Source organism: Triticum dicoccoides, chromosome 1A, assembly GCF_002162155.2.
Source record: "Triticum dicoccoides isolate Atlit2015 ecotype Zavitan chromosome 1A, WEW_v2.0, whole genome shotgun sequence".
Taxonomy (NCBI): Eukaryota; Viridiplantae; Streptophyta; class Magnoliopsida; order Poales; family Poaceae; genus Triticum; species Triticum dicoccoides.
Genome location: NC_041380.1, coordinates 497,092,590 through 497,105,783, shown reverse-complemented (window position 1 = coordinate 497,105,783; position 13,194 = coordinate 497,092,590). Strand labels below are relative to the sequence as shown.

Here is a 13,194-nt window from a genome sequence, read left to right as displayed (position 1 = left end):
CCTCCTCACGAACTGAATTTCTGAACTGTGAAGAGACTGTATGGGAGCTCCTTAGATGCCGCTCTCTCAGTCAACTATCTCAAGGGTCGTAGAACAACAATCTCAAAGGTTGTGGTTGCCTGCTGAAATGGAATTTCCTTTGGTTGAATGCAGGGAGATTGCTTGAATTTTACTCCAGTTTGTCCGTTTACAACCAAATTACCATACCAGAGCATCTCTTATCCTTCCCCAAACGATCCCCTCCAACGTGTTGCACCTGGCCCTTCCCATGAAACTAACTCCCTATAAATTTGTCTTTGCTATTTCTTCTATCTTTTTGCATAAAGAGTTCATTCCAAGTTTCCAACTTAAATTTGCACAACATATTAATTTGGAACTTAAATTTGGACAGCCGCTTGCATTCACTCATCAAGCGGGAGGATCACAATTCTGGCAATCAGTAATCTAGTTGCTTCCGGTGCTCTGAATTGGCACCTCCATTACGGCGGGCTCAGGGACTAATATGCTGTTTTGGTTGGACCGCTGGTCAGGCAATCGGCCCTTTGCCTCTAGGTTCCCAAGTATCTTCAATATATCTACGCTCCCCTACATAACAGTGGAAGCGGCCCTTGCAAATCTCGGTAACCTAGCCTTGAGACGTATGTTCGGTCCCTTCGAGCGATACCAATGGGAGGAACTATTAGAATGTGTAGCCCTTTACACACAGTCCTTGGACCAGGATACCATGGGTCGGCACCTGGAGCCAAATGGCCCGTTCTCTTCTCGGTCTCTTTATAAAGCACTTGTGGCAAGACCGGGACCGGAAGAATTGAGTCTCCTTTGGGCAAGTTGCCTCATAAAATTTGGATTTTCCTTTGGCAGTTAGTTCGTGGTCGCCTACCCTCGGGTACGGGGGTGCTTAAGCAAAATGGCCTGGAAAATGGTCAATGCCCCCTATGTGAAGCCCCTAAAGATTCAAACCACATCTTCTTCGGGACACAGAGGTCATTGTGTGATCCAAGAAATCTGAAATAGGAATGCCAAATCTATAGATCCTCTAATGCAATTGTCTTGAGGAATGACCTTCTGAATTGACCCTGCCATGCCACATGATAGATTTTCCATGCCCAATTGATACAATCTATGGATGCAAGCGCCCTGACCATCCTCTTTCTTCATTTTGTGCTATGCGCCTCTTTGTGTCTTCATTAGTGGATTCCCTCAAGTACCCCGGTTCGAAGATCTCGATCATTTGTGTGAATCTATTCACACAGTCGAAGATTGTATCGTCCCCAATGCGGATGTAGTCATTTATGTAGTCAGCCGCAACTCCATATGCAAGCACTCAAATTTTCGTGGTACACTTAACCAATGGACTTGCAATGATTTTCGTGGTACACTCAAACTTGTGTGAAAGTAATATGTTTATCATTCTGGAAAAGCTTCGCACAATTGACCGAACTGATTTAAAAATACCCTGAAACTGTAATTTCAAATTTCACCCCATTTTTTGATCAAATTATGCCAAAAGGCATCACCACCTTTCTTCAGTCCTCCCGTCCACTTCAGTCAGTACAGACGACGAGCGACGACCGTGCAGAACCTCAGCCACAGAAACTGCTCCGTCAATACTCATCTGCAGCCACTTCTGGTATCCTAGGACAAACCCTCTCTGTTCCAACTTCCAACACGAAGCTTCGCAGCGGCCATGGCGCGCCCCTCGCGGCTCTACCTCCTCGCCTACAACTCCCTCCAGGCCATCGGATGGTAACCAAACCACCTCCCAGCAGCAGCAGCAGCAACAGTTGAATTCCCTAATCGCTTGATTCCTTCCCGCCCGTACTAACCAATTCGTCTCCCGATCCCCTTCCTCGTCGAACCGCAGGTCCGTCGCCCTGCTCTGCCTGCTGCCCTGCGTAGCCCCTCCGTTCTCCGTCCGCCCCGCGTACGCCGCCGCCGGCGACCTCATATGTGCGTGCTGCCTCCCGCCTCCCCTAATTTCTATTTTCTTATCTGAATTCTGAATTTCGTGTGGACGGATAACTTCTTTTCCGCGTTTTCTTGCTGTCTCTGTAGGCTTTCTGCAGACCTGCGCGGTTCTTGAGACCGTCCATGCCGCCGTCGGTGGGAGGATGAACTGCTAGCTAGACTTAATTTCGTCTTCTGCTGGATTGTCCCCGTGTTGACGATGTGAATTGACTTTGCATCGTTGGCCCTTTTGGTTGTTCAGGACTGGTACCCACCTCGCCGTTTCTTGCTTTCCTGCAATGGGGAGGGAGGACTCACTTCATTCTCGCCCTTCTCCGGCAAATCCCTGAGGTGGGATGAACGCACGAACCAACGGGCTTAACAAGTTTCTTCGTTCTTCCTATAAGTAGAGTTTGGCTGATAAGTTCAGTCTGCTATTGCAAATGCAGGTTCAGGGCAGTCCCTCTGTGTTCATAACGTTTATGGCTTGGAGCATATCTGAGGTGTAGCACAATGACCTCTCGTTTTCTCACTTTTTCATGAGTTGTCTTATTCTCACCAAGTCAACAGTAACCACACCAATGGAGAGCGACGTAGCTTTGCTACTCTCTTATGTTTGTGATCCACTTGTTATAAACTTCTTAAGATGCATTGCCCTGATATAAACTTGTTAAGGCAGAATAACTTCTCGTTTTCTCACTTTTTTATGAGTTACTGCTCTGAAAGCATGTTTTAATATACAGCTTGATTCTTCTCTGAACCCATATTTCTGTTGCTAGGCTAATTTGCTAGTAATGTCAGCATTAATGGTGTCATTGTGAAGAGTGTGTTCAAAAACGTGTCATTGTGAAGGGTTGTTCTGTCCATAAAGTTTTTTCTCAATGTATTAACCTAATTATGTTCAGTTGTTAAGAGAAAATAGACCGGTGATTACCTGTTGATGAAACGCCGGACGAGCAAGCATAGTAGTATGTGGTATCTTTAGGAATAATTAGCGGTAGAAAATGGCTCTTATTCAGAATCTTCACGAGATATAGTTCGTAAGGTCCACATTTTAGGGGAAGTTTTTTGAACCACGCTTAATATATTGTTGTCATTGTGCAGGTCATCCGATACTCTCACTATGCTCTGACTACGTTAAAAGTTTGTCCAGCATGGATGACTTACCTCAGGTTCCATCCCCTAGCAGTGTCAATCCTCACATTTATATTTTGTTTTGATTATAAATGCTGCCCTATCTTATGAGTCATTGCTTGGCGCGAACATGTTAAAGTATACTCACAGCATAAACTCAACTGATTAGCATAAGACCTCTATTATTTTCTGAAAGAACTAGTACATATAATCCCTTTTATTTGCGAGTATAAAATGGAAAGCCTACTGTAAAATAGTCACATCCTATGTGAATTACTTCCCGTTCGCAATTATTTCTGCTCCCCTGCGGTTTTTCAGACCATTGCACCTCAGTTCTCAGATTATAGTATTATACAGCTTTATCTCAAAACAACTTCCTGCCTGTAGGTACACTGCCTTTATCCCGCTGTATCCGATTGGGGTAGGACCAGGAGAAAGTAAGCTCAGAATCTCTTCCACACCACATCGTCCCTATAAAAACAACCTTCCTTAATCTGATAATCCACTGTTGTGCTCTACTCTCCTTGCTATATCTGTACGCAGTGTGGACTATGTGCCAAGCTCTTCCATTTGTGAAGGAAAGGGATCTCTACTCAGGATTCTTTGCAAAGTTCTCCATGAGCTACCATTCATTTCTTGTGGTATGTCGATGTCGAATACTCGAATCAGATACACCCTGCATCCCTGCTACTTCTGTTTTATCATAATGTTCATTTGATCACTTACTGGCAAACATGCGGTGACAGGGTGTGCTACTGTGCTATCCGCTTCTGTGGCTGAAGTTGTACCTGCATGTGTTCAAGCAGCGCAAGTCCAAGCTGGGAAAGGGGGGCAGGAAGAAACGAGCGTGAAAGAAATAGGTTCAGCTCAGCTGCCATTATTTCGCTGAAATTCGGTAGGCGAGCAGGTTGCCGGGGGATCTTGCAGCTGATGCATTTGTGGAGGCTTGGCTGAGATGAACGGCGAACTTACTATACTACTAGCAGTTTACTGGGGATTGTCTACCTTTGGAGCAGCAATTTATTATACTACTAGCAGACTGGTGATCTCTATCAGATTTACTGAATTTGAGTGAAGATGCTGCGCAACTCATGGTTATGACATTTGAGAAAAATATGACAGATTATTTAACGTATGAAAAAAAGTACTGGACTATTTGTGCAGCTAAAAAACAATATGAAACAACTTTTTTTGCTCTTCCACTTTACTTAAATTACCTCTGTTAATTTTCATTTCAGAGTTGCAAATCAGTGTGATAATCCTAAGCTGCTTGTTCAATTCAACTGCCAATTATTTTTGAAGTGATTCAGTTTCCAGAGTTGCAAATCAATGTGTTGGTCAGTGGATGTGGAGTGAGAGCAAATAGTCTTACACTTTTTTTTGGTTTTTTAGAGAAAACCTTTTTTTTAGAAAAGCGGCTGTACAGTAGCACAGGCCTTGTTAGAAATTGTGGCCTAAAGAACGTCCTAATTTTGGGCCCTGAAGGCCCATAACTGAAGCACACAGTCAGAACCAAACAAACGGAGCCTGGCAGACCCGTCTGATCGCTGACCGCCGGCCACTCTCCGCTCCCGCCGCCGCCGCCGCCGCCATGGGGAACTTCCGTAAGCTCGGCCGCCACGCCGCCCACCGCGTCTCGATGCTCAGGTATCCATCTCTCCGTCCCTGTCGCTCCACCCATCTCCCTTTTGTTTCCGTTTCACCCTCGCTCTCTCCCTGACCCCACGGGCCATGGATGCCTCTCTCCCTGCCCCTTCCCGACCTCTCGCCGCAGGACGATGGTGTCGCAGCTGGTGAAGCACGAGCGGATCGAGACCACCGTCGCCAAGGTAGCTTCCTGCCTCATCTTACTCCGGCATTTCGTCGAACACCTTGCGGTGGGAGGAGTGCAGGGTTCGTGCGCCAGGGAATTTTGGCCCTTCTTTTTCATGGGTTGCTTCTTGCCGTTTCAGGCGAAGGAGGTGCGGCGGAAGGCGGATCAGATGGTGCAGCTCGGCAAAGATGTACGCCCTTAAGTCGTTTACTAGAATTCAGTATTCACTAATCGCCACCTCCCACCTACGGCCCTCCATTGCCTGCTGTACTGAATTTTGACAGTATACTAGATTGTTACTTGAGTAGTGTAGTGAAACCAGCCATCTTGATTAGATGGATAGGTTTGCCCTCGGCAGGGTTCATATCCTGTGCGGCAAACTGTGTAGGAGTCCATTCATGGTTGATGCTGATACTCGCTATGCTGATGAAAAATGGCATGATCTGGACACATTGGCTTATGCATAGAAAACCTTCACCTTATAGTGAGGTGCAGTTGTCTTATATGAGTTTCTTGTTGTAGTCTCTCGTGGAAACTTATTAGCTTGCTGAGATTTTGACTACCTGATTAGATGTTCAGTGTTAGCATTCTTTTGTTTAAGCAATTACGAGTGAAACTTCATGGAAGCTGCTTTCATGAAGAGGTCAGTATGTAATTCAAGGATACCCTGTTTGTCAGTGATGTTACAGCGGTGATCATACGAAATGAATTCGTACAAATCTGATGACGCGTTTGGTTCGAGCAGCGGTAACGTATTCAGTATTGTAATGAGAATACACTGTATTAGATCAGAGATAAGCGAATACGTGATGTGTTTGGTTCACGCAAGGGAAGAGGAAACAGTGGCACCGCCGCCGCTGGCCAGCCTTGTAGAAGATGCCCGAGGGACGGCTGCGGGGATGGCTTGCGATGAGAAACGAGATCACCAGCTGCTCACAGCGGCGCTACTGCTCACGGCGGGGAAGGGAGATCGGCGGCGCAGCTCACGGCGGTGGCGGCGAAGGGACATCGGCGGCGCTGCTCATGGCGGTGGCAATGAAGGGACACCGGCAGCGTTGCTGCTCAAGGAGGCGGCGAATTGATACGGCGGCGCTGCTGCTCATGGCGGAGGGGGGTCGCCGGCGGTGCTGCTCATGGTGGAGGGAGATCACCGGCGCTACTGCCTGTTCCCCGCGGTGAAGAAAACGATCCGGAAGAGTGGTGGTGTTATTCCATACCGGGCTGTACCGGGTGTTTTCAGTTTAGTGAAGAATGATTTGCGATTACATGGTGTCTGAAATCAACCGAATCCAAACAAACGCCTGTAACGCAATCGTGAGCCGGTGTAATCGGGAGACAGCGTAGAAGTCGCGAACCAAATGCGTCGTGAATGTCACCCTGTAACGATGAAGTTAACGCAAAATAGGTTTCAGATGCAGAAAATTTTGTTGTGTACATGAAAATTGTATCATTCCACATTCCAGGAGTGTCCCTACTCCCTTGACTTAAATGCCCATGCCCGGATATAGTGCATGATTTATGAAGCTCTTTCTCTTGAAACTTCCGTTCCTGAAATTGCTGGTATATTGATGGACATTCTATTATTTTATAGGGTACACTAGATGCAGCAAGACGTGCCTCGGCATTTGTTCGAGGTGATGACGTCGTTCACAAGTTATTCACAGAGCTTGCGTACCGTTACAAGTAAGTTTTACCTATGTTATGGGTTGGTTTCAATTTTGGTCTGGTTAGCATGCTCAGAAGAACCTCTCAAGCTATATCTTATGTATCTTTGTTATTTTCTACTTATATCTAGGGATCGAGCTGGTGGGTATACAAGACTATTGCGAACCAGGATACGAATTGGCGATGCTGCACCAATGGCTTACATCGAGTATGTTTGTACTCCATATACCTTACTGCACAAAATCATAGTTTAATTTTCAAAAAAAATACTTTCACTGTTTGTGTTGACTATGGGTCTTCACATTCAAGTAGTGTGCTTTCACTACATGGTGCCAGTTAGTTCTCTTTGTGTATTCGTATTGTATAATAAACTTAGATTGAGGTCTGAATTTGCCTATAAAAAAATATTTTTCAAAGGAATGGTGATGCCATGACATGAAAAAAAATTGTTTTCCCATCTCTCTCACTCTGGTAAATGAACCGACTTTAATAAAGAACATGCCACAATGCAGCAGAGAAACAAACTATATACCGTGGTGAGATTGAATTCAACATCTGTTGCCAATGTCATACACAGGTTTGTCGACCGGGAGAATGAACTTCGAGAGGCCAAACCTGCGACTCCACCGCCTCCCCAGCGTGCCCCTCTTGATCCATGGACCAAGTCCCATGCCAGCCAACAGTGGGCAGGGCCTAAAGTCAGCCAGAAGTCCAAAACAGAAGGGCTATGAGAACCAAAAGCATCGTTTATCTTTATTTTATGTTTGTGAGATTTTTTTTATCTTTAGACGCGCTAATTAGGAGATCCATTCTGTAAGAGACTATGTTTCCACATGATATTGAACATATAAAGGATGAGCTAGTGCGCCCAACTAGCGGCATCAGCCACGTCTCCTTTTATTCCCCTCATAGCCTCGCGATTTACTGTAGCGTTTCGGCGAGGATAAGTCCTGAGTGCTCTCCTCTTCCTTTCCCCTCGCTCGCTTCCTCCTCCCTCACCTGCAGAACCCTAGCCGCCTTCTCTCCTCTTCCCTAGCCGCCTCATCTCCTCTCCCCAGCCGCGAGGGAGCGTTGCGCGAGCTGCCCCGTGCTTGACGTGCACGTCCTCAGCCCCCGTGCCCCTCCGCTCTCTCCTCCCCCTCCCTGTCTCCAACGGATCCGAGTCTCTCCGGCGGCGGCGGCGCTCGATTTGATCTGCAGGAGATAGAGAGAGAACATGAGAAGGGGAGAGAGAAGGAAGGAGAGGAGGGACGCCACCATGGGAGAGCAGGGGCAACATGGTCTTCGTGGTGGGCATGGAGGAGCAGAGGAGGATGCTGGTGCGGGGTGGGGTCAGAGTAGCAGGAGTTCCAGGTGACACTAGCGTCATGGTGGAGTGGAGGAGCTCGTCATACATCGTCACCATCCCCAATCTAGGTTGCTCCCCCCTCCTCCTTCCCCAGGTATTATCTCAGTTCTTTGATTCTGTGATTTTGATTTCTCAATTTGTGTTTTTCAGATCTGAGATAGAAAAAGAAGAGAAATAATCTTGTGGAATTTTAGATCTGCAATAGAAACGAAGAGAAATAATCTTGTGGAAGAGCCTGACTAAAAAGAAGGACGCCGATAACTGCCACACGTGTGGCATATACGACATGCGCCCACACACCGTGTGTGGTGTGAGCAGGAGGCAGCCCACACGGGCTGTGTGTGGGTGGACATTAGAATTGCCCACACGTGTGGGCGCGGCTACTTCGTGCCACACGCCCAACAAATACTACTCATCTCCACCCCGTGCGTGTGGCACGAAGCAAAAATGCCCACACGTCCTGACGCAGCTACGTTAGGTACCCCGTGGGATGACGATTTAGTTGCCATCCTGGTTGGCAGATGTAGTCATCCGGGATGGCAAGTGTAGTTGTAAAAGCATGGCAACTCTATCTGTTTTGGTTAGCTATAGTTGCCATGTCTAATTTATGGTAGTTTCCGCGTGTAATCAAACCGTAGTTGCCGTGTGTGATTAACTACTTGTCACATATGGTCAAAAAGTAGTTACCATGTGTGTTTACCTAGTTGCCACGTGTGGTCCAACCATAATTGCCATGTATTGTTAATCACAGTTGCAATGTGTGTTTATCTGGTTGCCACGTACGCGCAACTGCAGTTGCCGTGTAGCAAAGAATCACAGTTGCCATGTGTGTGTACCGAGTTGCCACGTTCGCGTAACTATAGTTGCCATGTAGCAAAGAATCACAGTTGCCATGTGTGTGTACTGAGTTGCACGTTCGTGTAACTGCAGTTGCCATCCACAAGGTAGTAGTGTCGTGTGGGCGAAAAGCAGTTCGCGTAACTGTAGTTGCCATGTAGCAAAGAATCACAGTTGCCATGTGTGTGTACCGAGTTGCACGTTCGCGTAACTGCAGTTGCCATCCACAAGGTAGTAGTGTCGTGTGGGCGAAAAGCAGTTCGCCCACACGCGCATGACCTAGTTGGTGGCTGTGTGGGCGAAAAGCAGTTCGCCCACACAATGCAGCTGGCAAACAGCATGGTGCGGGCGTGTGGGCAAACTCTCCAACACCTACACACCAGCCCCGTCCTACGTGGCACACCAAATCCACCTTTTCGTGTCAAGATTCGTGCAAAAGACAATGAACGATGATCCAGGCGTGTGGGCGAATTGGGTAACGCCCACACGTGTGGGCTTTAGTGTTTTCGAAAAAGAAAGGGGTGAATCATCTGTTTCTCCCATCCATGTTTGTTTCTGCATTTTTTTTAAGATGCAGGTTGGCTATTCTTCCTTGTTGTCAGAATCTGAAGTATTTGACCATCTGTAGCCACTTGTATCATGTGTCGTATCCTTCCTCTATTTCAAGTTAGTTGTTGTTTCAAACATGTCAATGAAAGACAATAATGTTAAATTGGTTCCCCAAAGGCCAAGGTGGTGATGATCACTTTGTGCTTCTTTTCCTATTCGTTAAAAAATGATTCCTTTGGTTGATGTTGACGTAGGTTTTTATGGTCATGTCAACTGGTACTCCAACTGGCACTGAGATGAGGTAATGGTGTGGGAATTGGGGCTGCAAGGACGTGAAAATGGCCTAGAAGAGAGTTAGCAATGGCATGCGTCCTCAAGTAATTTCTTGCCAATGGTATGCTGCAGATATGATCTATCCTGTTAAATTTTGTTTTATGTAACTGTGATGGGCTGTGTATATCTTGCTCTTCTTTTGTTACTGTAGTGCACATCTTTAGGCATTACCTTGTGATCACTAACATGTGATTTGTTTATCTTTCTAATCTGTTAATAGGGAAATACATTTTCATTTATGTATTTTTTTTCTAATAACAAAAATAATTGATCAGGCCAGAGGTTTGGAAACCATGTACTGAAGTACTGGATAAGAATAAAAAAAGCAATATTCTGCACATTTCCTGAACAAGCCATTTTGGGATGCTTATTTTGGCTATATAGGTCACTGTATCGTCTGACCCCAACCCTTTATCACTAGCAAAAAAAGATGAGTAAGTTTCAGTATAGTCCAAGTAGGCCACCCCACTGTTATTGGTTTTCATGGTCTTTTGACATGTAAACACTTAGATTGTATCTTGCATGGTTTACAAGTTAAAATCGTGTCCTGATGCTTTCTTAGTGTTCTGATGTGACACATGATAATATGCTCCTGTTTTGGTATATATGGAAACAAGATACCGGCAGTTTTTACGTTTCCAGATTGTTTATTACTCCCTTTGTAAAGAAATATAAGAGTGTTTAGATCGCTACTTTAGTGATCTAAACGCTCTTATATTTCTTTACGGAACTGCCACACACACACACAGGTTCTTTGTACTCTCTGTAACCTGCAGATGATGGGTGGCGAATCCGGCAACCACAGATCCATTACCCTGCATAACTTTAGTTTTTTCATTTGATTTCGTACAAGGCCTACTCAGAATGGGTTCCCTGATCTCAAAATTGTCAGTTTTCTTGCCTTTAGTTTATAGGTACCTTAACAAATACATGTATTTACCATATTGGCAGTCAGCACCATACGGCATTCATTCTTCAAGATCTCATATTTGAGGTTAGCAGTTCGAAGTAATGTGAGAGCTTGCATGTTTATAGTTCTAACTAGCTTTTAGTTTAGCGTAGGATAAGTCTTTCATGAATAGTTGGCTGTTTTTTTGCTGGTTGTGCATGACACTGCAATTTTTTCATAATTTTCTTCAAAAGTTAACTATTTTCTTATCTCTGACAATTAACTGGTTGGTTCTCCTAGCCGTTGGCAAGTCTGTCGTCCCTGACCACCCTGTCAGTCATCTATACAACTGTGGTTCATGCCTGCGTGCTATCCGCTCCTAAATTCTCACACCATGTCAAGTGTTTAGAAGTGATGATCATTGTGGTCTTTAGTTGTCATGGCTGTAATCCTAGCGCATGGGCTTTTGCGGGCTGGTCCAACCGGAGTTTGTTGATGGTAGGGGCTGCGCTCCGGCGACCGTATGGCTGAAGAAGGGATGCAAATGGAAAGAATTTTCAGATGCATAAACTTCCGTCTTTGAATCAGAAACAGAAAATTGTTAGTTTTCCCGTTTCTTAGTTATGCTACCCTGCTGCATGTAGGTTTTACAGTGAAAAGCTGAAGAAGTTGTGACGACGATGAAAGGACTGAAAGATTTGCTCGAAGCAAAGACATCTAGCTGAGATACATATGGTAAGAATCTTCAGAGATTGACTTCTTTTCACCTGCTATTGAGATATGTACTTGCTCATAGGTCACAACTCAAGTTACTTCCTTACCTGCACATACAGTAGTGATAAAGTCGACATGATTTTTGTGAGAACCTATTTTTTTAATATGACAACATTCTACCTGCCCTCTATTCTCTTTTATGATATTTTTTTCTTTTCTTACACTTTGTAGGAACGAAGAGGAGGGGTCTTATGTAGAATATGCGACTTCCTTGGTGCTGAAGGTGTGCTATTAAGTCTCAGTTGCTCCTGCAAAATAGGATCTTAATAAACAAATGATATGCACTGCCAAGTAGTTTGTTGTGTATTTTTTTCCCTTCCAACCTTATTGATATGCCTGTTGCTCAAGGTGTTTTTACTTGTTTACCTGATTAACAAGTGAATATAAATTTAAAACACAGGTTAATAAATTTAGCGCAGTCCTTGTTGAAATCCGTATTATTATATGTTGACTTTCCTTTGAATAATATAAGCTGGTCTTGTTGCCGCAAATGATTGGATACGCTTAGTTCTTTTTCATGCATACAAGTTGATTTGGTTATCCTGTAATACATTATTACGTTTAGTTAAAAAATTATGTTTTGTAATTCAGATACGAAACAATGGTATGTGATAATGCCCTTGCTTCTGACAGGGCCTCTTTTTTTAGTCATTCATAGATGTGTGGGAGGGCTGGCTGTCCACCATTTGATGATAGTAGAATAGTTGTAATTATGACAAGATGAGGGGCAGTAATTTTTATGTGTTTTCCTCCGTTAATTCTGAAATACCTTTGACATGAAAATGTTTCCTGTTTTTTTGTCTAACCCGTCGTAAGTTTGTCTCGTGGGTCCATCCATATGAGAACCTTCTCCGTGGGTGTCAAATGATTGAATCTCAGTATGTTCTTTTAAGTTCAATTGAAAGGTTCTTACGTGATATTTTAACTGAAACTTAACTATGTCATGGATGGTACTTCATTTGATATTTTAACTAAAACTTAACTACGACCAGACCTTCGTCTTGATTCTTAATGCCTTCTTCGTTTTAGTCTCCATCTACATGTGCAATTCATTATTTTCTTAGAGATGTCTATATAACTGTATCATACATTTTTTCTGCTATGTAAATAACACTTCACTTGGCTTTGGCGGCGGTGGTGCAGGATTCGTGGCACGCCAAACAGAGCACCCGAGGAGAAGAGGAGAATGCTCTGAAGAGAGGAAATGATATGTTTTTTTGTTTTGTTTTAAGAGCAAGATAAGAGTTGATATGTAGTCCCCTGACTTCTATACTGATCCACAACACTTCAAGTATATATCAACATCGTATGCTATAAAAAAAGCAAAGTAATCTTTTTTAGTTCTTGTTCGTCTTCGCGCCAATTGGCGCGACAGGTCATCTAGTCTATATTATTTGTCAAGGATCATTGTGACTAGAAATGGTTGCTGATGTGCTAAGAGTTCATGCTTACCGATCATTAACGGGTGGAGTTTGTCATGTTAATATCATTGCTTCGATGTGGTCATGTTGGCAATGCCTGATGAAGCTTTTTTGCTGCCCCTGGGTATCCTGAAACTTTCCATAATCCCGTGATATGAAGATGCAATGAGGCCATGTTGGCACTTTGCTCTGTTGTGCTGAATTCGTATGGTTGAGACTCGGAACTGATCCTGAATTGCAAATGGTGTCTTATGATCTCGAGGAAGCTGAGCTCCCTCCGATCAGTTTACGTTTTTTCTCCCTTCAGCCACCCTCGAGGCGCAGGCAGCCTACCATATCGTCGAGCTCAGTACCCTCATTTACCTTCTTATTCAGTAAACTGTAAGCAAATGTTGCGAGCCTGTGACCAAATTGTATACCTCAGAAAGGGGAGGCGGTCAATTTTGCAACTGAAGAAGTTTTAACCTCAGTCTTTTGTTTTCTG

General features: G+C 44.5%; 2 protein-coding genes across 3 annotated transcripts; both read left to right on the top strand.

The window, feature by feature from the left end:
- Positions 1-1,588: 1,588 nt before the first annotated feature.
- Positions 1,589-4,236, top strand: LOC119282510 (very-long-chain (3R)-3-hydroxyacyl-CoA dehydratase 2-like). The gene is made up of 9 exons (XM_037562719.1): positions 1,589-1,746; positions 1,865-1,950; positions 2,056-2,103; positions 2,210-2,298; positions 2,397-2,450; positions 3,052-3,119; positions 3,469-3,518; positions 3,625-3,722; positions 3,828-4,236. Exons 1-9 carry the CDS (start codon positions 1,688-1,690, stop codon positions 3,930-3,932), a joined length of 657 nt encoding a protein of 218 aa, XP_037418616.1. The 5' UTR covers positions 1,589-1,687; the 3' UTR covers positions 3,933-4,236.
- Positions 4,237-4,395: 159 nt separating this feature from the next.
- On the top strand, positions 4,396-12,753 carry LOC119282522 (50S ribosomal protein L17-like). 2 transcript variants are annotated; one of them, XR_005138766.1, is made up of 7 exons: positions 4,396-4,728; positions 4,856-4,910; positions 5,034-5,084; positions 6,486-6,577; positions 6,690-6,767; positions 7,137-7,398; positions 12,674-12,753. XR_005138766.1 is itself a non-coding variant. In XM_037562726.1 (6 exons), exons 1-6 carry the CDS (start codon positions 4,673-4,675, stop codon positions 7,288-7,290), a joined length of 486 nt encoding a protein of 161 aa, XP_037418623.1. In that variant the 5' UTR covers positions 4,396-4,672; the 3' UTR covers positions 7,291-7,440. The 2 variants fall into 2 exon arrangements, 1 of the variants encoding a protein (XP_037418623.1); XM_037562726.1 differs by lacking the exon at positions 12,674-12,753 and having other exon boundaries at positions 7,137-7,440.
- Positions 12,754-13,194: the final 441 nt, after the last annotated feature.